The sequence below is a fragment of the Amphiprion ocellaris genome, chromosome 19 (assembly GCF_022539595.1).
Source record: "Amphiprion ocellaris isolate individual 3 ecotype Okinawa chromosome 19, ASM2253959v1, whole genome shotgun sequence".
In the NCBI taxonomy this organism is placed as follows: domain Eukaryota; kingdom Metazoa; phylum Chordata; class Actinopteri; family Pomacentridae; genus Amphiprion; species Amphiprion ocellaris.
The window spans coordinates 18,057,172-18,084,516 of NC_072784.1; the positions used below are offsets into that span (position 1 = coordinate 18,057,172).

Sequence of the window (27,345 nt, forward strand, 5' to 3'; positions counted from 1 at the left end):
AAAATCACTAGCTTTTCTCTCCTGTACTTTAATTTGTCACTTATGTTTTTGTGGAATTTAGTGCTTCCCTAATACTGGGAACATTTTGTGGACAAAAAATGATCCCAACTTAAATGCTCAATCAAATTTTCAGTACTTGGATCATCTGATGTAGATGGAATAGGTTTTAACTGAGATAAATAGAGATAAATATTTTAGACATTATTGCTGGTTTTGAAGATGTTTCATCTGCATCAACTTGAATCCAAACTTCTTGACCTGAATAATGGCACCAAGACATGACAACTCTCTTAGGTTTCCCTGAAATAACAACTTACTGCAACACAAGTCTTGGGGAAAGGATGCAAGGTTTTGGTGAACTTAAAAGAACAAAACTTAGTTATACCCTCCCCCTCAATGCCTTAAAACTAAACCGTTGTCCTCCTTTGTGGCTATTATCAGCCTAATTGTCTTTTTTGTCAATGGAGTCCCCATAGGTCAGTGTGGCATTATTCACTGGGGTTTACAGACTGAGTTTTGCTGCCACCTGCTGTTCACATAATTGGTGTCATTCAAAGTGCAGGCAGTGCACAGTGAAGCAAGATTTTCTAGATACTGTCATTATTTCTAAAAGTCAAATGTTCTTGCAACACCTCAGAGGAGTCAGTAACGTACACTTCCAACAGTAACACAAGCACTGATCACTTATTGCAAGGTACCGATTCCCACGCATCTCAAAAGACAAGAAAAATAAATTAAACCAAAAAAAGAGAGAAAAAAATAAACTATACTGGCAAGGACATGAGAAAAAATAGAGGGACTCCAGATGGCTGATAACAGGCAGATGTTTAGGATTTACTGGCCTTGTGATAGTGACAGACTTAAAAACACTGAAAGGAGTTTTCACATGTCTCCATCCTATTGTCTGGCTCTGTTGGTGGCGTTCCTCTCACTTTGCTCCAGCTGCTCTCCATTGAAGGTTGGTAAGCCAGGCTCAATGGACAAGAAGGTGGTGCTGATCACAGGCTGCTCCTCCGGGATTGGTCTCAGCCTGGCAGTTCGGTTAGCCTCTGACCCCGACAAAAGATTCAAAGGTAACCACAGCTGACATCTACCAATCATGTTCTGCTGCCGTATTTCTTATGTAAGAAAATGTATTCTTAGAGAGCTTATACTGGGTCAGGAACTATAAAGGTACCGGCCTTTAAAGTCATTAAGACTCTGTGTAACATGCAAATTTGTGCTACAAATAACTTGACTTGACACCCCATCAGATCTACCATGCACACATGAGGTGGAGCAGATAATCTGTAGAAATGTTGTATGAAAACTATTTACTATTACTTACTTGTATTTGTGCTGTTTTTACCCACACAATAAAACATACCACTAAGTTCTACTTTCTGTTCAGTCTATGCCACAATGAGAAACCTGGCCAAGAAGGAACGTCTCTTAGAGTGTGTGAAAGGCCTGCACAAGGACACTTTGGACATACTCCAAATGGATGTGACAGACCGGCAGTCCATCCTGTATGCAAGAGACAGGGTTGTGGAGAAACGAGTGGACATTCTGGGTATGCTCCTGTCTGTGTGTTCTGATCACTTTTGGATTGGATAGGATGTGATTTGCACGTGTTAATTATCCCATGTTAATTACTCACAGTGTGTAACGCTGGCGTGGGTTTGATGGGGCCACTGGAGGTGCAGTCGTTGGACTCGATGAGGAGGATTCTGGAGGTCAACCTCCTGGGTACCATTCAGACCATCCAGGCCTTTCTGTCAGATATGAAGGCTCAGGGCCAGGGCCGCATTCTGGTCACTGGCAGCACCGGAGGGCTTCACGGTGAGATAAGCTGCCTCATTTTGTGGATTTACTGAGTGCCAACAGTGTTCTGCATGTGCAGTTTTTGTAATGAGGAGAAATCATGTGAGTAGATCATCACGATGCTTGTTACCATGCATGAAATTACCAAAATATGGTCTTGCAGGTCTCCCATTTAATGAGATGTACTGTGCCAGCAAATTTGCAATAGAGGGAGCATGTGAGAGTTTGGCTGTCCTCTTGCAACACTTCAACATCCAGTGAGTTATGGAATGTGTTGAACCTTGTTTGCTTCATTTAAGGGCTATTTATGAGTACAGACTCTGTCTCTTAGTGTCAGTAAGGATGCAGTCTTGACCAAAATGCTTCCTCCTACAGTGTGAGTCTCATTGAGTGTGGTCCAGTCAACACTGACTTCCTGGTCAACTTGCAGAAGGTGGAACTTGAAGATGCAACTCTCCAACAAGTTGATGCCCAAACAATCAGCTTTTATGAAAAATACCTGCAGCACTGTAGCTCTGTTTTCCAAAATGCTGCACAGGACACTGAAGACATTGTAAAGGTATGTCTCTGGTAGATTAGAACTTCATTAGTAATGTCTACGTGTGGTACGATGTGTCTATTGTACCAGTAAGGTTGAATGAGTTTGGCTGTTTAAAGGGTGTTACTGATACAAGTATTTCTGCATAAAATCTATTACATAATTGCTTTAATGTAGTAATAATACAATGCAATCATGTTAACCTAATAATGTGAAGAAATCACACAAATTTTAGCTACAGACTACCACACTATTCTGTATCAGTAGCTCTTGACATTGTTTTTTTCACACAAACGCACAGAAAAAATCCAAAATTGTAAGAAATCAGTTGTTTGTTTTTAATTAACTGATAATGGGGTAGTTTCACACAGCTCCTTAGTGTGTTATGCTAAAATACAATAAATAAAACAATTCTTTTTTTTTAGATGGGTTACACTGAGCATGAGTTTTTAATTTCTCCTTTAACTACAACAAACACTACATACAATTACAATTACATATAGTTAAGTGCATCAGTAGTAATCCTGTAGTAATATAACAATTGTGTGTTTACTGTTTGTCTCCAAGGTGTTTCTAGATGCCATCCAGTCACCCAGCCCTGCATTCAGATACTTCACCACCAGCGTTGTGCCACCTCTGACCAAACTGAAGATGACAGAACCAGATGGATCACAGTACATCAGTGCTATGAGCAAAATCATTTTCTCAGCTGAGGATCAATAATTTTTTTTTTACATGCCTTGCTTTCAACCAAGCCGGTACTTTATGTGCAGCCACTGCTCTTTGGTTAATATTTAGCTTTCCTCATTTTGATTCCCCCCAAATAAAGTTGTTCCTGTCGCTGTTGTTGCTCAGCTGGAAAGGGCAGTGAGGATGAAGTTTTGTGAGTGGAGTTCATGGCATGCTTCTATTTATAAGTGTGACTTATCAGAAACAACACACTTTATCACACAGAAAGTGTAAAAATAGGCTATTCTTTGGTTTAGTGGTGAAATATTTGTTAAGGATTTAATTTTATGTTTTGAGTCATAGACTACCACAGATTTTGCATTCTTCTTGCTTGACAGTGTTCTTACCACACTTGTTTTACATATTTTTTTAACTGGTATTAACGTGCTTCTTCACAGAATATTACAGTGAGAACACTGTAAAAATTACTTATGTAATTTTTGATTTGTTATCTGTTATATGCACAAGGCCAAGTGAAAATAATTGCCTAATAATAGTGTGCAAGTTTTTTTTTGTATAGATGAAAGCTATTGTATGCTGTCTTCCTTCTCTGTTGTCTGCTTATATGCACGCCTTAAATTAGTAATTCTGGAATAAATAAATAAATAAATAAATAAAAGTATGGATGAATAATTAAATTATTTGAAATCAAGTAAAGTGACGAATAATTTTCCTCATACACATTTTGTTGATTTAATGTAAATGTGTTGCATCTCTAGCAATGGAAAGCCACAGTGAATATTTTATAACAGAGATACACAAGAGAGATACAAGTGTAGACTAGTATCTAAGAAATTATCTGATAGCCACAAAATAATATATGTTTTCAAAGTGTTAGTCTTTGGATTCTCTTTCTGTCCCCTAGTCTTGTGTTCACATTGCCACAAGAAACAACAAGATTAGGTAATTTTGAATATACTGTGGTAATTATATTATATGTGGCTTTTAAAAAAAAAAAAAAAAAAAATCCTTCAAATATAACACTGGGTTGTTGTCCTCAAAGCTTGCATGCCTTTGACAGGTGAGGGGTGACAGTAAAGTCTATTGACTGGCTGACCTGTCAATGATTAACGTATTTGCTGAAATCAAGGTGAAGTGAAATAAGTGACATCAATAAAGTGACTCCATGACACAGGTGTTGAGCAGCTTAGTGAATTTAGTGACCGTCTTGTGATAGCAAGTCAGCATGAACAAACAAAAAATCCAATAGAAAGTGATTCAAGATAGCATAAACAAAGAATGACTTCTTGTAGCTTTCTATTTTAACATAAATCTTCATAGGTTTAAAATCAGCATTAAGAGATAGATATATGAATTGTCCTCCTGAATTGTTGATGATTGTAGAGATAACCTGCTGCAGTTGGGCTTTTGAATCGTTGAATTGAATAAAGTTCAAGGATTAGACTGAAGGAGGGCCAGCTGGAACAGCATCCATTCCCTGTGTTATGCTTGGCTCAGTCTGGGACTGTTAAGCCTTTGAGTGTGTTCTCCGCTGACATGAGACAGGTTATCTTGTCTGTACATCTACGAGTTACGTTTCCGCCCTATCTTTGATGGGATTTACTGAGGTTCTTAAATCCTACCCTGATCAAGTGGCCTAATTCCACTCTGTAGATCCTGAAATGGATCCTGCCCTACCAGTTCTGGCAGTGTTACCGCACAGCCACTCAATAAAGCAGCACTTAGACACATGTTAGCCTCTTAAAGTCTGCGGTTTTATGCAGATCAGTATAACGAGGGTCAGGTAAAGACTGCTGTGAAATATATAAAAATCAAATAAAGTTTTCCACCTTTTCTACAACTGTTTAAACTTTTTTTTTTAATCTATGCATTTGAATGTTGTTATTTTGTCATATTTTGCTTTCTCATCGCTTTAAACATTAGTACAATCAGTTTGATACACAGGTTGCCCTTATTCATTTGTGGCACCAAAGTCCAGGTTCATCATGTGTACAGCCTGTGCTTTCTGGGCTGCACACTGTCATTTAGACTTTGGATTGATCGTACAAACGTCTGGAATTTCGATGAACTCGGTCGTCGACATTTGTCACAAATGAGTCACATGTGCGTAATTTACTTGCAGTGAGGCAAGAATCTCTATGTCCTTTATTTATTTTTATGAGTGTGATTGTTTTTAAATGGCCTAGGTCCTCCTCTCTCTCAGTGATGATTGGAGAGTCATATATAGTCATTATGCATCCCATAACAGTACAGATAACTATGATTTTATTTGTTTTTGGCAAATAAGCAAGTGGTTTATAGAAAGACAGACATGAGGTGCTAATCAAATAATTCCTGAATCCAGGCCCTTTCTACTAACGCCAGACCTCCACTGATGCTATAGCCTGAAGGAAATATTTTTAATTATTTGTCAGTGAAACCCATAAATGCTCATCCTCATTCCTCAATTTTAAATGATCCCTTGGGCTGAAGTGGAAATTTTTAGGTTACATCTCTTATGGTCCTGACAAATCCAATGCGTGTTTAAAATCACCTGGTAGTGATCTGATTGGCCGGAGCCAGTGCGCTTCACGTTACGTCACTCCTGACTTTCCTGAAAGTGGCGTGTCTCTCCATACAGGACTTAGCCGGTTTTTGCTGCAGCAGCTGCTGGTTATCAGTTCACACCGGCGATTTTCCCGATCGAAGAACCACATTAGTTTTTATCGCAAACTTCACAATGACCAACAAAACGACTCCTCTGCTCCTCAGGGCGCTGCTGGAGATGTCTGAAGTCCACTCTTCAAAGTTTATGCGGGGAAACACGAGAAGAACACATTTCAGGTGAGTCGTCGTGGAATTTTATATTGTATGCAGGTAGACGAAATGCTGCGTAAGGTTGCTTAAAGTTGTTGGGGTTAAAATTCAGGTGTCACTTCTGAAAATGTAGCTTTCGAAATAATTTTGAAGTTATAATAGTTAGTATTCGAGTGTGTGTCGCTATGTTTGGCAGTCATGGGACTTCTCCATGGTGCTTTCGGTTTTGTACTGTGCCGAAAACTAGACTGCTTTCCATGGGAACAGTTATCCTCATGTGTGCATTATTTAACCTGCTTTGTGCATCAGATTCTAACCAATTCAGATGTTTGGGGTTTTTTTATCGGGTAAAGGTCCACAGTTTAACTCCTGTAATGCAGTTTTCCAATTGCGAAGAAGTACCTGCAGCCTCTACACTGCGACTGAAATGTCATTGATGCATCAAAATGACTTGATTTCATTCATGAGGGTTACACGTTAAAAATTACAGCTCAAATGATGATGGAAAAAGAGATAATTTTTTTCGTTTTATACACTACTGTTCAAAAGTGCGGGGTCCCTTAGAAATGTCCTTATTTTTTAAAGAAAAACTTTTTCCCCCAATAAATACAACATTAAATTAATCAGAAATACCGTGTAGACATTGTTAATGTGATAAATGATTATTCTAGCTGAAAACAGCTGGTTTTTAATGGAATATCTATATAGGGGTACAGAGGAACATTTCCAGCAACCATCACTCCTGTGTTCTAATCCTACATTGTGTTAGCTAATGGTGTTGAAAGGCTGATTGATGATTAGAAAACCCTTGTGGAATTATGTTAGCACATGAATGAAAGTGTGAGTTTTCATGGAAAACATGAAATTGCCTGAACTTTTGAACGGTAGTGTATACAAAAGTCATCTGTAAATCATGTCTAAACAAGCACAGTAGACATATCAAATGCATGAACATAGATTACACTGCAAACTGCACTTGTGGTCGTGAATATTCGGTTACGAGACACATTAAAGTTTCACAAAGATGCACTTTTTCTATCATCACACACATAAAGTTAGGTGTATATGCACATTATGTATGACTGATCCAGATAAAAGCAGCTGCAGACTTATGTAAACTGGCCAATGTAGCTTTAACATAAAGCATGCGGTCCTGATATTTAAAAAAATAACTCTTGTAAATGCAATCAAGTCATTTTGATGCATTAATGACATTTCAGTCATAATGTAAAGATAAAAAATGAAACTGTTATTTTTTAACTTGAATAAACTCCTAATTTGAGATGATATAGGAGACAGAGCAGGTGAAATGATGCAGACAAGAATAATTGCTTCTATGAACAGCCATCAGCTTCTGGCAGATGATCCACAGTGAGAAATGAAATTCAATAAGAAAGTCAGTATCAACAGTAAGTAAATATTCATTCAATTATGTTGTCTTAAGAAAACTGTAAGTGAATGATTTTGTTTCTCTGGGGGGGGGGACTTACTACATCTGTGTAAATTTACAACACATATGTGCTCACAAATATATCATGTCCACCCCTCAGACACTTGGGTTCATGTGGCATCCTGGCTGAAAGGAGGGCCAGCCTCAGCCTCTGCCCCGCCACCCCCCTGAGCACACCCAGCCGCAGCTTCATCAACCTGGCTGCTTCCATCAGCAGCCGCAGGATGGAGTACACAGAGTGCCGGACATTAGAGTGAGTGCCCCCTTACGATATCAGATGGCTAAAAACCACTGTAAGAAGGCGAAAATAAGCCCAAGAAATATGCAATATGCAAAAAAAAAATAAATAAATCATGGCAAAAAGAAAAAATATGGAGGACGAAAGTTTACAATGAGACGTACAAACGCCTATCTACGTCATATATGAAGAAATTGGAAGCTGAGCTGAATCAGTTAGCTTTAAATGATTCACTAGTCTTTTTCAGTTGCATTTTCAACAAATCTGCACAACATTTCTTGGTTCCAATTTCTCAAATGTGGTCAACTTCTGTTTTTCTTTGCCCTGAATGATACATTATATATTGAATATCTTTGAGTTTTGGACATTTAGATTTTACTTGGACAAATTACGCAGTTTGTGGTGTGGAATGTTGTGATTTACATTTATTTATTTATTTATTTATTTTACAAATTTCTGGCAATAGAAAAATATTTAATCGAAACAATAATCTGCAGATTAATTTTAGATAAAATTGTTAGTTACAGCTATTGTTAAGAGCATATATTAATTTCACATTGAAAGAACAAAATATAATTTTATTAAATGTGAAATAAAAAACAAACACAAACTAAAAGAGTTACCAAATACACTTAAAACAGAGCTTTAAATTGAAATTGCAAAAAACTGTAGCAATTGCCCTTGTAACTCCATGTTAACACGGCAGTATCATCTCATTGGTTGTGCTTCTGCCTTCATATAACTCTGTTCTCAGGTACACTACAGAGCAGATGTACAGTGTGGTGTCCAGTGTGGACCAGTACCAGCACTTCGTTCCCTGGTGCAAGAAGTCTCGAGTTGTGAGGGGACAGAATGGCGGCATCCGAGCAGAGCTTGAAATAGGTTTTCCTCCCATTGTTGAACGATACATCTCTGAGGTCACCGTTGTTCCAAACCACCAAGTCAGAGTACGTAGTAGTTCTGGCAATTCTAAATAGCATCTTATTTTCTTAAAAAAGTATACTTTATCCAATGTCTGTATGGAAAAACTCATTTTATAACTAATGTACATTTTGGACCTTCTTAACTTTGAGTAGCGACTTTTGCTGAAAAGTCCCTCAAAACAAAACACAGATAACACACTCAAAGTTTATGCCATTTTGGTGCTTCAGCTTTGTAATGTTCATGAGAAAAAATTCTGACCTTCTTGTATAAACAAAGAAGTTGAAGAGAGAAGTTTCTTAGTGATGTCAGTACAGTGGAAGTTTCCTTAGCACTGACATGAACAAGCATTAGAGGAAGTGCAGTTATCACATTAAAATCTTTCTGCTGTAGTGGACTGTTGGTCACTCCACAACTTCCTATTTTTTGTTAAGAAAAAATTTAGTGTGACAGTATTGTAGACTTGTCATGAGCGTAGTAGTTGGTTCTTGATTCTGTGATCGTCTGGGCTTGTTGTCTTGTGCAATCAGTGAAAAATAAAGGGTCATGTCTATTGAAACAGGCTGTGTGCACTGATGGATCCCTCTTCAGTCATCTTGAAACAATATGGAGGTTTGCCCCTGGATCCAAAGACCGACCAGACTCCTGCAAAGTGGATTTCTATGTAAGTGTGTGAAGTTAAATGAATATCTAGTCTTTGAAGTCATGCAGAAATCAAGTTTTGTCATCAACAGCGACAGAAATACAACCACATTGACAGTGAATCCATAAAATGAAACCACCCAGAAGTGACTTGCTCGCAGGACTTAAGAGATCAGATTGCATGCTTAAGAAGGGACTAATTTTAAGTCTCCATTCCTGTACTATTGTGAATGGATTACTGAGAGGAAGTGTTGGCTAAAATCTCATTATGCTCTAAACTTAGTCTGGAGTGACATGGTGGTGTCCATTGAGGCAGGCAGCCTGAAATAGCGGTCAGGTCAGGGAACAGTGTTAAAGAGCTGGTGACAGGAGTCTGGCCTTAATGTTGGCTCAGATTATGTCAGGGTCAGCCAGGAAGTGGTAGGATTTCAGTAGAACATGTCAAACAAGTGGTGTTGTGCAACTGATTACCCATAAGCATTTCAAGGAAATAAAGTCAGAAATGACTTTTAACACTGCAGTTAAAGAAGATGTGCAACTTTTAACTGTAGCCAAATGTATTGTTTGTGTGATGAGACAGAAAATTGTCAGAAACGGTGAGATAGCATGCTATTTCCCCTTCTGTGTCTTCTGCAGGTGTCATTTGAGTTCAAGTCTCTTCTGCACTCTCAGCTAGCCAGTGTGTTCTTTGATGAAGTGGTCAAGCAGATGGTCAGTGCCTTTGAGTCACGGGCGGCGACACTTTACAGGAATCAGCATGAGGCACCGCGCAGGAGGCGGTCATCTTAAGGCGACGTCTTTGACCTTCTCTCCGTTCGCAACCACTTAGACTTCTAACGAAACTCTGACATCCTGCTGCTTTACCTAGATCAACCCTTGTCTTACACAGAAGACTGGATCTTATTTTTGCACTCACTTATATCTTGTCCTTGAACTTTAATGCAAATAGAATCTACTTTATGATATTTATTTTTAAGTCACCAGCTAATTTATTGACTTTTCTGTACATATATTTATTTTATGGGTTGGAATAAATACATGATTTTAAACAGTCATGTCAGACATATGTTTTCTTTGTAAAATTGTGAGATGATGTTCTGACAAGTGGCTCCTGTGCAGTGCTGAAACATCTGACAGGTTGAAGAGCTTATTATTCCACAGAATTTTCTGAGTGTAATTAAGAAGCTCTTGTGTTTTGGTAAACCCATTTCCACATTCACAGTCGTTCATTGATAGACATGTATTGTTTTATTTCCAGCATAGTGGGACATATCTGTAGCTGGTTTCATCTTCTTGTGTTTGAGTAAGCATCTGGAAAAATACATGTTCCCAGGAACAATTGCGCAAGTTGAGGGATACTTCCGAACCACCCAGTTATTCAGCGTCTGAGAATAAATTGTTTTTATGTTCAGAAGTCTTCAAAAGGACACGTTACTCATTTTAGATCACAGAGACCTTGTGATCATTTTAACATTATAAAGTTAAACTCAAAGGTCAAAATTAATTGCTGTTACTACATACGTCAAAAAGTAGTCAGCAAAGGCAGTCCTTGCGCACTTGTAAAAATTGCATGAAAATGCGAATTTGTGTCAGTGTGTGCCCAGACATGGTGCCTACAAACACAATAGGACTTAATAGATAATAATTGGCATATTATACATAACACACTGTTGCGTAGAACTAATTAACCCAAAAACTGAGAGAAACAAGGGGATGGAATCGGAACAGGCAGCTCCAAATATGGAGCATGGTGTAAGTCCAGGAGAGGAAACGAGGAAGCTAATTTTAAATAACAAATGGCTTGAAATGCACTTTCAGAGGCAGAGCATTGATTATAGAGGCCCGATTACTGTGATAAGGTGCAGCTGGTGAGGCTTTGCTTTGGCACCTACAAACCTGTCTCCATTGTCTAACAACAGATAGAGAAAGTCATTCCAGGGTGGGCAGGTTGACCCAGAATGAGATGTTGAAAGGAGATCAGAGGTGAGTGTGACAGCAAACAACGTCATTTCGCGGTATAAACTATGCAATAAACATGAATTTGAGGCGGAGTTACAGTCCAGAACAGAGTGTCTGGTGCTCAAAGCAGATTTTTACTGGTTTTCATGAGCAAATCAGTGACTTCAATCTTACTGACTTAAATTACACATGACATGAATAAGTGAGTGCTTTTCCAAAACGCCGCTGTTCTTATTCTGAAAAAAAAATGAGGCTTGGAAGAAAGAATATTTAACATCAAATGTATTTATGTAACATATTTAAAACAACTAGAGCTTTATATATTATTAGACAATCAGCAACAAAATGATGTGAAAAACATTAAGACAGGACAAAACTAGTAAAATCAAAATTTAACCCAAAATAATACAGAATACAATACTAAAATAGGCAAAGCGGGGTTTCTGAAATATAACAGGCTAATCATAAGCAGACAACCAGCAGTCATGAACTAAAGGCACATGCTAAAACAAAATAAACCAGTGAACATTATATGAGCGTATTAATAGTTGCTTAATCTACTTTTAATCACCTACATCTCCAATTTAGGGATTCCTACTGATTGCCTGCTATTCTTACTTTTTGATTTTAACTGTTTTGTTGATTCAGGTATAGCAAGGACTATATACTAACTGCTTAGCTGGAGATCTTTTAGCTCCCGATCAATTAGAACACAGCCTGAATTTTATGAGGTAGGCTGAACAAACTGCAATATGTTCTGGTCGAACAAGGTTGCGACATCAGTATTATCTTTGAAATCAGATCACATCTCTTTTGACTTTAGTTGTGCAATTTATGACCTATATTTTAAACTATGCCTTACAGTAACCTGCTGCGTATTACTCAGTATGTGATTATCATTAGTTACCTGTTGGATTCTTGTATGTTTTTCTTTCTTTTTTAAACTAGCACTTAACTTTTTATGTATTTTTTTCAACCTTAATCTAATGGGTGATATTTAGTTTAGATAAAAAGTCTATTTTTATAAGAGTATCCTGACCAAGTGTGGCAGCAAGTTTTGTTTTTCTTTTTCTTTTTCCGTTATGTAAACTGAGTGTTTTCCAGTTTTGCACGTCAGGTGAAATGAAAAAGGAAGACGCTTGAGTAAACATTACATGAGCACATGAATAGTCACTGAAGAAAACGCACGCTATGATGATGACCAACACTGTGGCATCAACGTATAATATAAATGCCGGAAAGACAGAATTGTGATTATTTGTCCTCACTTAACTTACTTTTAAAGATATTTATCATCATCACCCGCATCTCCAATTTATTCCTATTGATTCCTTATTATTTTACTGTCGTATTTCACATCTAAAGATCTTGCTGATGACTGTCCAGGTATACCGAGGACTATGTACTAGATTTTATAGTTCCCTTTGAACGAAGTTGCATTCTGAAATTCATGAGTCCAAACAAGTTGCAGTATGTTTCGATTGAACAAGGTTGCAACATCAGTTTTATCTTTTAAATCTGACCACATCTCTTTGGACTTTAGCTGTGCAAAGTATGACCTCTATTTTAACATCTGCCTTATATCACATGCTGTATACAGTATTACCCATTATGAAATTATCACGAACCACTTATTGGACATTTGCGTGTTTTTCATATTTTTCTATTATCTAATTTTTTAATGTTTTGTGTATTTTTATTTTTTTTAAACATTTAACACCTGGGGAAGTTTAATTGAGATTAAGAGTTTATTTCATAACAACATGGCCAAGATTGGCAGCAATTAAAGAGTTACAGTGATTGTTTCCTGAAACTTACATTTCCTGTTTGGCACAAAGTCAGGTGAAGTATATAAGGAGGAGACTTTTCAGGGACTCATTGCGTAGAAGCAAAGATTTTAAAACCACAAGGATGAAGACACTTGCGGCTCTGATTCTAGTGTTCAGCTGCTGCTCTTGCGAACCTCAAATTTATAAAGCAAATGGTGAAGCCTATCAGCACTCAAGCTACTGTGATGTCTGCTCCTCACTTCCATATCTCAAAATCTGGGAGCAATGGGACAGAAAATTGCATATATGGAGGAAAAAATAAGTTTTCTGGAGACCAAACTGCAAAACACTGAAAAAGAAGTCCTGGAACTGCGTAACCTTACTGGTAATGTAGCAAATGTTCTTTATGGGATATGCAATAGTGTTTAAAGGAAGTGCATGGCTTAGGAATTTTACATTTCTCACCCCTTTTGTCATGATGGTATGAAACATTAAGGATTAGCATTGCAAGTATTATATATACTAAATATATAAATGAACTGTCATAGTAAACTGACTATTATTTTACAGGTTTTCTCAAACGCTGGCAGCTGCTACAATCCCTCACCAGGTAATAATGTATGTTAAAGTACAGGGAGAAAGAGAGGGAAAGCCAAATGAAAAATCCTCAAATTTAATCCACTCTCCTTGTTTTTACAGGCATTTTCACCGCTGTGGTCAAAGGAATGTACTTCTGTTGTTGAGCCTAATGAAGAACGGTGAACGCTTATCATCCGTGTGGGATACCAGTGGGAATGATGCCCATGACATGGGTAGCAACACTGTGGTCATCTCCCTTGAGGTAGGAGACAATGTGTATGTGGAGCTTATGGCGAACAAGGTTGTCTTTGATGATTTCATGCATTACAACACCTTCAGCGGTTTTCTGCTTTTCACCATGTGATTCAAACCTTTTGTGTTTTCACAAAAAAATAATTGTCTCTTTACTGTCATTGCCAACTGGTAGCTTGGAAAGTGAAATCTGTGACACTTAAAGGTCATTCACACCCAAGCCAAACTAATTATATGTTGTAAGTAAACACAAATTTATCTTAACAGCAAATTAAGAAATGTACATGGAGTTTGTTTGAAACATTGTAATTATCACATCTGTGCATCAGAGTAAATGTCAACCTTTCCCTGTATCTGGATTGTAGCTCTGTCTCCAACTTATATCTTAAATGAAGAATTGTTGTTTGCATAATGTTAAAATATCTACGATGGCAGCGTAGAAAGATTTCCTGCCTGTCTCAGCTCAAGAGACATCTTACTCTTACGTTCGTCCTACTACTGCAGAGCTATGCAGAAGTGTGAAGTGAACTTTTGTGCAGGAATAAAATACTAGCACCTCTATCTGGAAATGGCACAGCTTCAAGAGGCCTGACAACATATCTTGTATGTTTGATTCTTACTGTAGAGATGGGGAAACCATGAGACATATAAAACACAGTAATTACAGGAACAGATATTATTTAGACTTATATTAAAAGATTCTCTGAATGACTCGTGGACTACTGGGAATACAAGTGGGTCTCCACAACTTTAAGGACTGTGTCATTCTTACTCTAGAGCCTGGCCTCAGGTGTGTATATATACTAATGTCAAAAAGAATTAACACCTTTTTTTACGCAGTCGTGTCAGTGTCAGCAAAGATCATTTATCTGGTTTCCTACCAGCAGCCTCATTTTCCAAGCTGTAATCAATAAGCACAGAAACAGTCCTTAAGCTGCAGGTCAACTTACAAGAAACTGTCAAGATGTAAAGTATTCTTTTGTGTCTTGATCAAACGGACAAGGATTTATGCATTTATCCAAATTATTGTGCAAGAAGCAATCTGAGGGTTTCAATGGACAGCAGACTTCTAGGAGTCTGTACATCTGGAAATGTTCAGTTAAGGCTTTCCCCCCTTTCAGCAGAGTTACTGTAAACCCTATTGGCCGGATGACTGTTAATCATGTTAAACCGAAAGATGATCAAAGACGACTTCTCTTTGATAAATTTTACATCTGATTCACATTTTTCATAACTAAATGGATGCAGAATACTGAACACTATGGGCCAAAATTATAAGCAGATCTTAATTTGCATTTCAAGTTTGGTAGGAAATGCTAGTTATACATGTGTGCTGCTAATGATCTTTAGGCTTCTCAAAAATCCATTGTAGTGGTTCATCCATGTCATAAATACTGGGGTTTATGGATTAGGAGGAAATTCTTCAATCTGACAATCAGCCACTGAGACTAATGGAGAATTACATAATGTAACTGCACACTGTTTATGTGAAGTTTCTAAAACAAGATATAGGCTCTTTTATGCAGGCCTTACTGATTTGTTTTTGAAATCATAAATTTATACAGCTAAAAAAACTCCAAACAACTCTTATAATAATATAACATTGGGTTTTTATTTTATCACTTTGAAATTGAACAAGTTAAGATGCTTAAATGGTGCATATAAAGAACAGTTTTTTGAAAAATGATAAATGCAGCTCAGCTGTGCACAACTCCTTCCTTCTTTAGTCAGGGAAGGATTCAGCTGTGCTTGGAGTATGAACACGCTTAATCTCTCTTTGTGCACGCCTTGTATTGAAAATATATCACAACAGATACTTTGCAAAGGATAACAACTGATTTTTGGATTCTTGCTTCATACTCATCTTTGTTGTTTCCTAGAAAGTAGCTCTCCAAAGTCTGTCTTTAAGTTGTGTTGTTCAAATGAGTGTCTTTCAGGCAGAGCTGGTTTTCTGGCTGAGGGAAAAATCTAAGAATCAACATACATATATCAACAGATTTTGGTCCATTTGGGGTGGTTCTTGTAAGCGTAAATTTAAAATGACTATAAAAACTTGAGAAAAAGAAAAATGTACGTAGCTGCAAGACTTTTTTCCCTCCCTCTGCAGGTGGATGGTCTGTAGTTTCATGCCCCCATTGCATTGTTTGCAGTCTGAAATTCAACCTGCAGACAGGAAGCCTTACAAGATTTTGACAACATTCTTTTGTCATGGAAAGATTTCCCCGTCTCCCTCTATCACTGCACATATTTTAGCAACACACACAAATTTCCAACTTAATTACTACACCCTATTTCCTCCACATGAAGGCAAACCAGTGGCCATAATAAAGGAGAACCTGACAGCAAACACCAACAAAAAACATGGCCCTTTCTGTGAAAAATTGTCAACATTTAAAGCAAAATTGATGTCTGATAACTTTGTCTACCCAAATGATCCAGCCAATGTGTTTCGAAGGGTTGATATGTCAGCTGAACTCTGGGATTGTATGAACTGACACAATCAAAAAAAAAAGATATCCTAAACAGCATAACACATGTTCATGGTGTAAAACCCTAACTGAACACAGAAACATAGTTTTTGTAACATGCAAATGAGGTTTTAAATGAGGTCTGACACTCAAATCAATATATGGGCACCGCTGTTATGTCAAGTATTGGCCATAATAAGATGGACTGCAGTTTTTTAGCTAGATCAGAAACTGCACACTGATACTAAAGACAAGCCTAAATGTGCCACTGAAAGCTGTGCATGGCAGAATAGTAGTGTATATCAAGATAGTCTGCTGGGGACTATTTCCATCTATTTATTTGGTGTGCAAGTGTTCACTGATGTAGAGTAGTAAAATGGTGCATGTGGGTATGTTTAAAGATGACATTCCCATAGCTCTGTAACAATATTCATCAGAATTCTGTGCAATATTACACGTTATATATATACTTCCAGCCACACGTCGGGTTGCACAGTTTGGTCCCAAATTGTAGTCCTCATGTTAAAACAAGAATGTACAATACAGCTATTCATGGCACTCATAGACTTTATATTTATACATTGTATCTCTGCATATGTAGACACAATCAAATTATTCTTGAACAGTTAGTTTGGCTGAGCAGAATGTCTCCCCATGGTCATTGGTGGCCCTACAGGTGTAAACATTGGTGTCCTCTGGGCCAACTTTGGATAGAACCAGGGTACAGCGGCCATCGTCTTCATACTCTATCTGCACTGTGGGTGACTCCACCACAGGTTCCTCACCACACAGCCACACCACCTCTGGGTCAGGGTATCCTGCCAAGATAGATAACAGGAGAGATTCAGTTGCAAGATCAGGAACTTCTGAAATAAAGCAAAACAGCAACAGAGCAGAGCTGTTTTCATGGAGGCGGGTCCAGATTCAGGTCTTTCAGGCCTGAGTGGTGACAGTTGAAATGACACAGTATCAGAGCACATTCATTTCAAAAGCAGTACATCTAATACATTGTCTTTTTTTCATTGTGTAATTTTACCTGATTAAAACTTGAGACTTGAATGTTTTTGCTTTAAATTTAAAGGTCAACTCTCAAGTCCTCCTGTGTGAAGGAGGCTGGTTGGTGTGTAAGAAGTTGGCGTGTACCTGTGAGGTGACATGAGAGTTGGGCACTGGTTCCCTGAGCTACAGTCTGGTCCTCCAAGCTCTTGGTAAATAGGGGTGGTCCCTGCATCTTACGCTCCAGAGACTGCAAGGCATGTTCTGCCTCTGGGCTCAGGGTTGAGTCTAGGAGAGAGAGAGAAGAGGACAAAAGAGGACGTAGGTAGATAGTAGTAGCTAGCTAAACCAGAACATGAAAATGGTCCTGATAAGATGATTGTAGAATGTGTCTCACCTTCCCTGGGGCTTGTGAGAGATGCAGAGCTTTCACCTTTAGACAGTAGAGCCATTCTCTTTAGGGCTAACATGGCCTTGCCAGCTTTCTATAAGATAAATGTCCATGAGAAAACAAAATCACAATGTCAAACTTAAGGGAGAATATGAAAGTAAGAAGCCAGTGTGTTACCTTCCATTTCTGCCTGGCTAGAAACCTCTTCATTTTCTCTTTGGACAGAGTCTTAGTGGTGGTGAGGTCTCCAGAGTCAAATGCTGCCATCCAGGGGTGGTTGAGGGCTTCTTTACAGGACATCCTCCGCCTGTTCAGCACACAGAGAGAGTTGTGGGTGGTTAAGTGAAAACGTTGTCTATTGACTCTTCTTTAGTTTTATGTTTATGAAATCACCTGATGTCTTTGTTGAGCAGGGAGCTGATGAAATTTTTGGCCTCCTCTGTTATCTCCTCAAAACTGTCCTCATCAAACTCCCACTGAGCCGCTGTAACCAAGGCCAGGGTCTCTGCATCACTGTTTCCCTGGAATGGAGACTCACCACTCAGCCTGAAAACCATATAGAAACAGACATGGACAGTGCAATTGTGTATTATATGCAGTTTCAACATTTGCCCACTGGGTGGCATCATAAGTCTAAAACTCAAAATATTTATTCAACTATTAATACCAGTACAGCCCAATCAATCTCTCATGTTCAAGTACATAAAAATTGTTTTTTGGAACTTGCAACTGACAAAGGGCCTTTTGACTGAAAAATAACATGGACTAGACCAGTTAGTCACACAAATGGACCCAACTGACTCTCTGCAGAAGTTTATACCCTGGATATGCATGACATACACAAAAAAGATACCCATTTCATGTCTGCATGGTAAATGTGAAGCTTCTACAAGTAGTCAGATAGCTCAGTTTAGCACAGAGACTGAAAATGGGTCAACAACAAGCCTGGCTTTGTCCAAACGTACCCTGCTACCAGCGCCTCAAATGCTCACTGATTAATACTCTATGTTGTTTGCTTAGTCAGTGCACAAAAATCTGATGGATAAGTCCAAATTCCTGTCTCATTAATCTCTGTTTGGTAACTACCAACTCCTGACCTAATCACTTGCTTCGGCCATCTGTCGATTAGTGTGAAGCTTTGAAAGCACGGTGGACTTTTAGAGCCTTTTTTTCTAGCTACAGCTAAAAAAAATGGTGCTTTGAGAGTAACTGGAGTGAATCAAAACAGTAAAGTTGCAGGATAGAGATTTAAACTATGAGATGAATTAGATATAAAGACAGATAAAAAGGGGCCTGCAGTCTCAAGTCATAATTCTCTGGAGGTGCATCTGTCCAAGCAGCAGCTTTCACAGGGTCGCATTGTTTTCATGTTGTCATGTGATATATTGCTATCATACAAATATTTAGTGTAGCCACTTCAAGCTTTTCTCTGGGGCTTTTTGAGGGGTTTTTCCTTAAACAATAACTTCCTGGAGTGCAAGTCAACCAGGGAACACAGAGCCAGGCTTTGCATCTTTTGTATAGACGGGACATTTCTTTTCACATAGCTCTTGGTAGAAAAGAGAAAAACCATGTTTCCCGAAAACAATTCCTTTGATTAAAGGGCTATAGAAGTGACAATGTGACTCACAAGATGTAGCAGATAACCCCAATGCTCCACATATCAGTTTGCAAAGACACAGGCTCATAGTTGATCACTTCAGGTGCCACAAACTCTGGAGTCCCATGCAACACTTTCAGAGGTGTGCTGCCATCTGTTACACATAAATCACAAAAGTTGGCATTGAAACACACACAAGTTAGACAAATGCATACTAAGACGGCTGTGTTGCACATACCAATTCTACTGGCTAATCCAAAGTCAATGATCTTTATGGAGGTGCCAGTGGTGTCAACACACACAATGTTCTCAGGTTTGAGGTCCAGATGGACGATGTTCTGTTGATGCATGTATGCAATCCCCTCCAGGATCTGCTGCATGTAGCGCACACTGGCAGGCTCTGTGTGCTCAAAGTTGTCATCCACAATACGTTCAAAGAGTTCCCCACCTGCGATACTGCAGACAGACAAACAACACTGCCACAGAGATACACACCCAGAACTTGCAGCTACTGTATGAATTTAACATGATGATACTTACAACTCCATGACCATGACCATCTCAGACCTGTGATCGTATGCTCCCAGGCACTGAACCAGTTTGTGGTGATGGAGGTGGTTCATCAGCTCGATCTCTTTACGGGCAGCCTCCCTCTCTTTGGCACGACGTCCTTTGTAGAACTTTCCAGCGCACACACGTCCTGTCTCTTTGTGGGTTAGCTTGTGGACCGAGCCAAATTTTCCCCTAATGAAGAGCTTAGTCAGTTTTTATCTCTGACTGAAACGTGAATGTTACACTCTCATGGATCATGTGCCACATGACAACAGATAGTTCTTGACAACAGATGCTGATAATTAAAGTAATCTTCCATCTGAAACTATTGATTTATGCCTCTTTCTGTCAGTCAAAGTTACTGTACATTCCTTAACAATATTAACTGCAACCAGTGATATTTTCAGACCCACACTGGTGTACATGACCATGTCTCTACATGCATATAATTTAATCCTACCTCTGCTGCACTTGGCTGGTTTTTCCCTCCTCCCACACTAAAACAGACTTTCTTTTGAAATGTCTTCCTCATCACTTCTGAAGAAAATGCTTCCTGGGCTAAGCAATAAAAAAATTGACCTGTCAGATACTCACATTCCCAGTTTTTCCAATACATTGTAGTGATCGCTGACTTTGTGGCAGGAGTCAATAGTGACGCTGGTATACACTGGAGGGAGTTCCTCTCCTTGCGTTTTGTTTGAATCTACATACATAGACACAATGACTTAAATATAAGGCCTATAGTATTTGCCTACATTGCCTAATGTGCTGTCAAAAACTCATATCATCTCACCTTCCTGCTCCATCCTCACCACTGGTGACACTGGTCCCGGCTCGCTTACTCCCACAGAGTTATAGGCCCTCACTCTGAAACAGTATTTCTGTTGAGGCTGTAGCCCAGAGGACACTCTGTATGAGGTACTCTTACACTGGGCAGTAAGCTTGCTCCAGTGCCCAGGCTCACCAGGTTCTTGGTTTTTTACTTCAACCACATAACCCAGGATGGCACTGCCGCCGTCATAGCAAGGGCCCGACCAGGACAGGACAAGGCTGGATGCAGAGACGAGGGAAATCACAGGACTGGAGGCAGGAGGCTCTGGCTTCTCTGATGGGAGAATTATTTTAAAAAAGCTTTCAAGGTACTGCTGTTCTTAGTCTTGAAATTTCAGATTAAGTATTGTCTTACCTATGACAGAAAGGGTAAGTGTGTGTTGTGCTGAGCTTTTGCGGTCCTTCACAACAACAGTGTAGCGACCTGTGTGCTGTGGTTTAGCCTCTGTTATAACCAGCGTACTGCTCCGATCAGTATTTTCTGTCCACAGCTCTGGACCATCCACTATCTGCAGATGGATAAAAATATTCGGGAGACAAATACCATAGTGAGAAAATAAATTTGGGTTATTTTGTCAAACAGTGTTTAAATTACCGCACCTGTTCTTTATTTCTGATCCAGCAGGACACTACGGGGGGGCTGCCGGCAAAAAAGCACGTCAGCCTGGCAGTTTGTCCCACTTTCACCTCGTGGTGCTGTGGTGGGTTTTCAAAATGTAACACCGGGCCTGCAAGGACAAAACAAAATGAGTGCTTCAACTCAAAGCTTACTGCTGTGTCTGGTTGAATTCAGCAGCTGAATGCCTAAAATATCGCACTGGAAGGAAACTATGGGATGTGGAGTGTGAATGTGAGATAAAGACAAAGAAATGCCTGGTGGTGGGATATGCGCTTTGAGCTGCATGACTGTGAGCGTATTACTTCCCCTGAGACCCTTATTATGGTAGTATACAGCAAAGGGTCTCAGAATGCAAAACATACATGACCTACCCCACACAAGTACAAACAGTCCTTGTGTAATGCCAAAACAGTTCTTTGAGAACACCTAAAAAGTTTCACATACTCACAGCTGCTTATTTGAACAAACGTGCTTAAAGGAAACACACAATTAAGTGTTATGGCCTTGTGTATCTTATGCATAATGTAAAATTCCATATATGAGCTGAAGTCAATGTCACCTCTTTCACACTGTCAGTATTCAAATGCTGTGTCATCAGGATGGTGAATTTGACTGAAGTCAATCTGATAAACCTTTATTTAAACAACTTTAGCAGAAACAGTTTATTGTCGGTGTCTGATATACATATAAAGGATACACATACATTTTCTTTTAAAAAACAAAACAAAAACATAGCATATTCTATGCACCAGCTACAGACATCCAGACCTTATTTTGTGAACCTTTCACTCTTTTGCTTTTAGCAGTCTACACCCTAAGGTAAAGTTTCCCTGTATATGGGAGCACAATAAATTGGAGCCTGACTACAGCATAGTGAGGACAAAGGTTAAAAAAGAAGGTGCAGCTACTGAACAAACCACAATAGCACACACATACAAACCAGAGTGTAGTCGGTAAGTTATATTCACAGAAACAGAAGCACACAAAGCAGAGAATATAGCAAACAGTGAGAAATAGAAGGATGGATGGATGGATGGATGGATGGATGGATGGATGATGGAACGCCGGATGCATTGCTCAGTCATTTGGCAGCAGGTAGTGAGTGAGGAGACAAAAATGTTGCGTTTTTCTTACCTGTCGCTGAGTTGGCTCTCTTCTTTGGGATGACTTCTGCAGAGACAGATGAAGTGCAGGTAGGTTTTAGCAGGGGAGGACTGAGGTGTGGCTCTATTCAGACTATGGCTATCAGTATACAGACTCAGCAAGTTTTACTGTACTCTGCACTGTCCACTTCCCTACATGGCATTCACTGGAGACTGAAGGCTTTCAGTGGGTGTATCACAGTGCTACATTGTTGTGGAAGTCTTGTAGGATTGGTATACACTTTGCCTGACAGCCAATCACACAAGGACTGGAAGTGTGTTTCCTTTTTATAAATAGAACATGGATATCCTGAAGAAGTTGAGACAATGGTAAAGAGGCCAAGATGCATGCCTGGTGCATCAAAACATGTAGGTATTGTGCAACATAACAGTCTTTGAGTACAAAAAGAAGCTTCACTGCAAATACTGTTACTATGTTAAAAATACATTCATGTGAAAATGGCAACTAATTGGGAAATGAGGTTTTCATACATATAAAGAACTGTTATCCGATTACCTCTAGGAGATGAGACTGGGCTCTGCTTATCAGAGCCTGTGGGAGAGGCACAAATGGCTCCTTTGAATTTCTGTGGTTCATCTTTGTGAGTCTGGGGTGAACGTCCATTTTCCATTATGCTCTTGGATGCAGAAGTGGTCATCTTTGAAACATGATTCTGCACACCACAGATAGTTTCGAAGTCTGAGTTTGTTGGGAGTAAGAGGAAAAGGAGAAGAGACTGCATCAGAAATGAAACTCTAGCTACTCCACTGACTGAAGCACTCTTTGTTATAAAGTGAATGGCGTGGTTTGCAATTAGCAGCAAACTGTGTTGAAAACTAATTTCATGGTAACTGAATGTAGGAGAAATTGTATGAATGGCCTCTAATGCCCATCGTGGAACACCTCTCATTGTGTCCAAATGAGTCCCTCACCTCTGACGAACACAGCAGCGCTGCAAGATGTCTTCCCTGCGCTGCTTTCTGCCAAGCAGGTGTAAGCGCCAGCATCTTCTGGTAAACAGTCCTTCACCACAAAACTCACCTCCCTGCCACTGAAGGAAGAATTCCCAAAACGGGCCACTTCACCTGCCCATGGGAACAAACAAAAAAACTAGAAAAATTAACAACTAGAAAGCCTCTCTTCCAGTATCCTGATGTTAAGTCCTTCAGCTCTGATACAAATCCTTGTTGCATTGCCGGGCATTATTGAAAATTGAACTTTGGTTTAAATTATGCCTCCAAATATGTAAAGCTGAGTTAAGGGAAATGTGTAGAGTATGTAAAAGCGCAGACCAGTATCTGCTTCATTGCTTGCAGCACATCCAAACAGTCACAAAAAAGCAGATTTTTGTTCCAAAATGTCCAGCCAGCTAAGGGTATCTGGACTCTAGGGCAGTTTAAGTCAATATCTGACCCCTAATGCAGCATTGCACACTGTCTCTGCTCACCATTGTGCAACCATGACACTCTGATTGGCTGACTTCCTGTGAGAACCCCACGTAGTGTGATGTCCCCTCCTTCATCCACACAGCAGTCCTTCAGGGGCTCTATGAAGACAGGCGGATCCAGATGTTTATGTGAGGAAAGGCTAAGCGACCCTGGATTTAGAGAAGAGGTGTGGAAAGAGAAGAGGAATCAGACGCAAGCAAAAATTTTTATTTTAATTTGATTATGAGTGACCTCGACCCGATAGTGACCACAAAACTTCTATCAGCTGGATCCTCAGCTTTATAAATTCCTCTCCTCCCCTTCAATTTTGACATGAATGCATGATGCAAATTCTGTCTACACAAGGCTACTTTATTGCGTGTCTTACTCACCAAGCTATTATATAATCAGAAATATTCTCTGTGGCTCCCTCATACATGGGAAGTAACACGCTACAAGTGCTAGAGACTAGCAAAGGCATGTATGTAATTTATGCAAATATGACACTCTTGCATCTACCAGAACAGTTTGAAACCACTTTATCCGCTTTTCTGTTCTTCCTTTTCTGTCTTGTAAAATTTGTCACATGAATTGAAGTTACCACTGACCCAGGAAACCACAGTCATCTGCTTCAATATAAAACTCGTAGTTCATGCTGACAAGACTGTATTTTTAATTTATTTGTGTGTTTTCTTTTCATGACCATGTCTTATTGTATTCAATGCAAGAGTCTATTTCTGTTTTGAATTCTTGTTAAAGCTTGGATCCTCTCCAGAAGGGAGTGTGTATTCCTAAGAATTTCACTCCCCCCGATTGAGTCAACTTTCAGAAATCAAAAGCTTTTTATTAGCATATTAGCCTCACAATGATATATGATCCCCATTAACACCAGTACAAATGGGTGGCATTGAAGAGGCCTGTCAGATAACTAAACTTAACAAAAACATTGATAAAGATAAACTAAATCTTCCTGGCTATTGTATTCCCATGTAAAACCATATAGAGCATACTAGTTAAGGTTTAACAATAAATGTGTTTTACCATCAACCTTTAGCCACTGTTTACAATGTTCAGTTATTCACTGTACGCCCCAATGTTTGTGGACAAGCACTGAATGCTGTTTAGTTGAGCGTGCTACTTTGAACTACACTTCTGCACACAAACACACTGAGAAGTGCATCTTCACACCTCTTTCACATCAACACTCTGACTTGTTTTAAAGGCTGCTCTAAAAACACCTACTCTGTTGAACATGAAACTTTCAAAAACCTACAACTTTCACAATAATCAAGTCACTTTTTGTTGTTTCCTGAAATTCCTACATGTAAAAGATACTATGCAAAGTTGTTATCTGACAAACAAAAGTGTGTGATAGAGCATTCTAGATGAATATCTACATTGAAATAATAAAAATAAGAAGATATCTGACATGTAGGCAGTAACCACATACAATATAAATCTGAAAAAGAATTTTTAAACTTGAGAAATGTTGCCTTATCAAATATGCATTTAACAATGACTAATTAAAATTAATTTTAAAAAATAAGCTTTGAATAAAGAAATTTGATGTTAAGTGTGGATTGACATAACATGAAAGTGAAAGGTCCCCACTGCAATAAACAATGTCAAGTCAGGACAAACATAACACCGGATATTAATTTAAAGAGAAACAAACAGTTTGTGGTGTGTGTTCTCTGAGAAATTATCTCTTTTTTTACATTAGGAGAAAAGTGACGTGTTTGTTGCTGCCTGTTTTTGCAGTGGACCAACTTGTTATTAGGAGGCATTGCCATGCCAAGACTTGTCTATTCAAATGCTGACATTAATAACTTGCCAAACGCCACCAGTTGAGTTCCATCCAAAGCCAACAGACAATCTCCCACTCTCTTCCTCTCATGCAGGCCTTACCTGGATCAGTACATTTGCTGGTGTCAGTAGTACCAGGTCCATTGCCTGAGGCAGATGCTGCACGAGGCGACTTGATGTGCATCCTGAAGGTTGACACATATCGCTGTTTGCTGCCATCACCATTCATGTCTGTTTAGGAACAGCAGGGTCTCTGAGCGGAGCAACAACAAATAGTTTACACAGTCATTTCCCAGACTGATTATCACACTTCCTTTTTTCTGTCGCTGTGGTGCAGGCCTCAGCAGCTTGCCCAGTCTCTCTATTTTATGTAAAACCTCCAAAGCTCTATCTCTCTCACTCTCTGTTAGACCAGTGAAGCTCTGCCCTCACTACTTTACCGCACATGTTCGAGCCCTCTTTTCTCACCCTCCCCTGATCTACACTAACTCCACCTACATGACAAATCTTTCTGTTTTACTTCGGCCATTTGAGGCAGGGCAGGGAGCTCCTTATCTCTTTAGAGTCACTCTAGTGCCAGATCACGCACCCACAAGTCAAACCCCTGTTTGTATTGTCATGTCTAATGGACAAACACACACCACACACAAACAAAGAAAGATAGAAAATGGGACAGTGGGAAACAGAGGGGGGTCTTATCTGCCCTCACAGCCAAAGGTCGCATTGTGTGCGTGTTTGTTGAATGCGCCGTTGTTCATCGGATTTTCTGTTTGTCCTCTCACTTATCAGTGCTGAAACTGGACTTTGTGATGCTAGTGACTTCGGCAAAAGTTCACTTCAAGCCTGTGGACTCTAAAGGTTTGATCGTGAGCAACAGACTCGTAAATCTCATGCAGCTTTAAAGCCCGAGAGCCTCCCCTTGTACAATATATCCCAACACACACACACACTGTGGTCCTTTCTAGGGAAACAGCGTCACTTCACCAGATTCACCCGCTGCTATGGTAACCAGGAGATCTCTCTAGAGGGACCTGCTTTTGTTCGAGCATATGTTGCTGAGACAGTCTAAACAACACGAAACAGCAGCTCTCCAGTAGGATGAGTGAAATCTGAATTATTTATCACAGGATGCAATCAAGGCAAAACAAATGTGTAACAGTTTTCAGCCTGACTGCACTTGACATGTCTGATCCCAGCATTCATGAGGTGAGTTAACTGAATTGAAAGTGCTGAATGTCAGAGAACACTGCAGAGGCCCACTGAGGTGATTATAACATCATTTCCACTCCACTCCCATCCCAGCTTCCTCAAATCCACATCAGTGATCACAAAGAAAAGCACTGCAAGGGGCTTGTTTTAGTTTCTGAGTGGAGAATTCCCAAATCAAACATTTACCAAAAGGCTGCACACACAGGACATCATTGTTAGGGCTTTTTCATTATAAATGTGTACAACAGCAAGTTCCAGCTTTGTGATATTCATTGTTCTTTTAAGATAGCAGGAATTGTAAAGATTTTTTTCAGTAAGTGCTGCAATGAATGTGAACTAGCACCATCTAAAAATTAACCTCGAAATGGGATGAAGCCATCTAAGTTCTCTCTGCATTTTCTTTTCTGAAAAGATATGTCAAATACACTACTCAGCAGATTATTTATAGTCAGCATATATACTTTTTCCTTCTTAAGCTGCATTTGCTGGGACATAACATTTTCCATACCTTATTCTGGATGAAAAGTAGCCACACATTGAAACTGCTATAGAACAGTACGTACTGAATGAAAGTGTGAGTTATTCAGTGAAGTTCTCTAGTGGACCCTCCAGGTGAAGCCTATAGTTGTTGCAATATTAAGAGAGAATGTCACAGTACAAAAACAA

The 27,345-nt window shown here is 39.3% G+C and overlaps 3 protein-coding genes across 3 annotated transcripts; 2 read left to right on the forward strand and 1 right to left on the reverse strand.

Moving 5' to 3' along the window:
- Positions 1-852: 852 nt before the first annotated feature.
- On the forward strand, positions 853-3,762 carry hsd17b1 (hydroxysteroid (17-beta) dehydrogenase 1). The gene is made up of 6 exons (XM_035953654.2): positions 853-1,073; positions 1,391-1,552; positions 1,642-1,821; positions 1,967-2,060; positions 2,179-2,362; positions 2,909-3,762. Exons 1-6 carry the CDS (start codon positions 887-889, stop codon positions 3,062-3,064), a joined length of 963 nt encoding a protein of 320 aa, XP_035809547.2. The 5' UTR covers positions 853-886; the 3' UTR covers positions 3,065-3,762.
- Positions 3,763-5,645: 1,883 nt separating this feature from the next.
- Positions 5,646-10,133, forward strand: si:ch73-141c7.1 (coenzyme Q-binding protein COQ10 homolog, mitochondrial). Its single transcript, XM_023282070.3, has 5 exons — positions 5,646-5,854; positions 7,378-7,530; positions 8,270-8,462; positions 8,999-9,100; positions 9,715-10,133. Exons 1-5 carry the CDS (start codon positions 5,751-5,753, stop codon positions 9,865-9,867), a joined length of 705 nt encoding a protein of 234 aa, XP_023137838.1. The 5' UTR covers positions 5,646-5,750; the 3' UTR covers positions 9,868-10,133.
- Positions 10,134-15,230: 5,097 nt separating this feature from the next.
- Positions 15,231-25,980, reverse strand: mylk5 (myosin, light chain kinase 5). The gene is made up of 17 exons (XM_023282080.3): positions 25,573-25,980; positions 23,685-23,834; positions 23,170-23,322; positions 22,754-22,936; positions 22,229-22,264; positions 21,076-21,203; positions 20,831-20,984; positions 20,438-20,749; positions 20,239-20,347; positions 19,633-19,836; positions 19,331-19,548; positions 19,123-19,246; positions 17,886-18,038; positions 17,670-17,799; positions 17,499-17,586; positions 17,249-17,389; positions 15,231-16,923 (listed from the first exon to the last, which is right to left on the reverse strand). The coding sequence occupies exons 1-17, from the start codon at positions 25,697-25,699 to the stop codon at positions 16,718-16,720; spliced, it is 2,616 nt and encodes an 871-aa protein (XP_023137848.2). The 5' UTR covers positions 25,700-25,980; the 3' UTR covers positions 15,231-16,717.
- Positions 25,981-27,345: the final 1,365 nt, after the last annotated feature.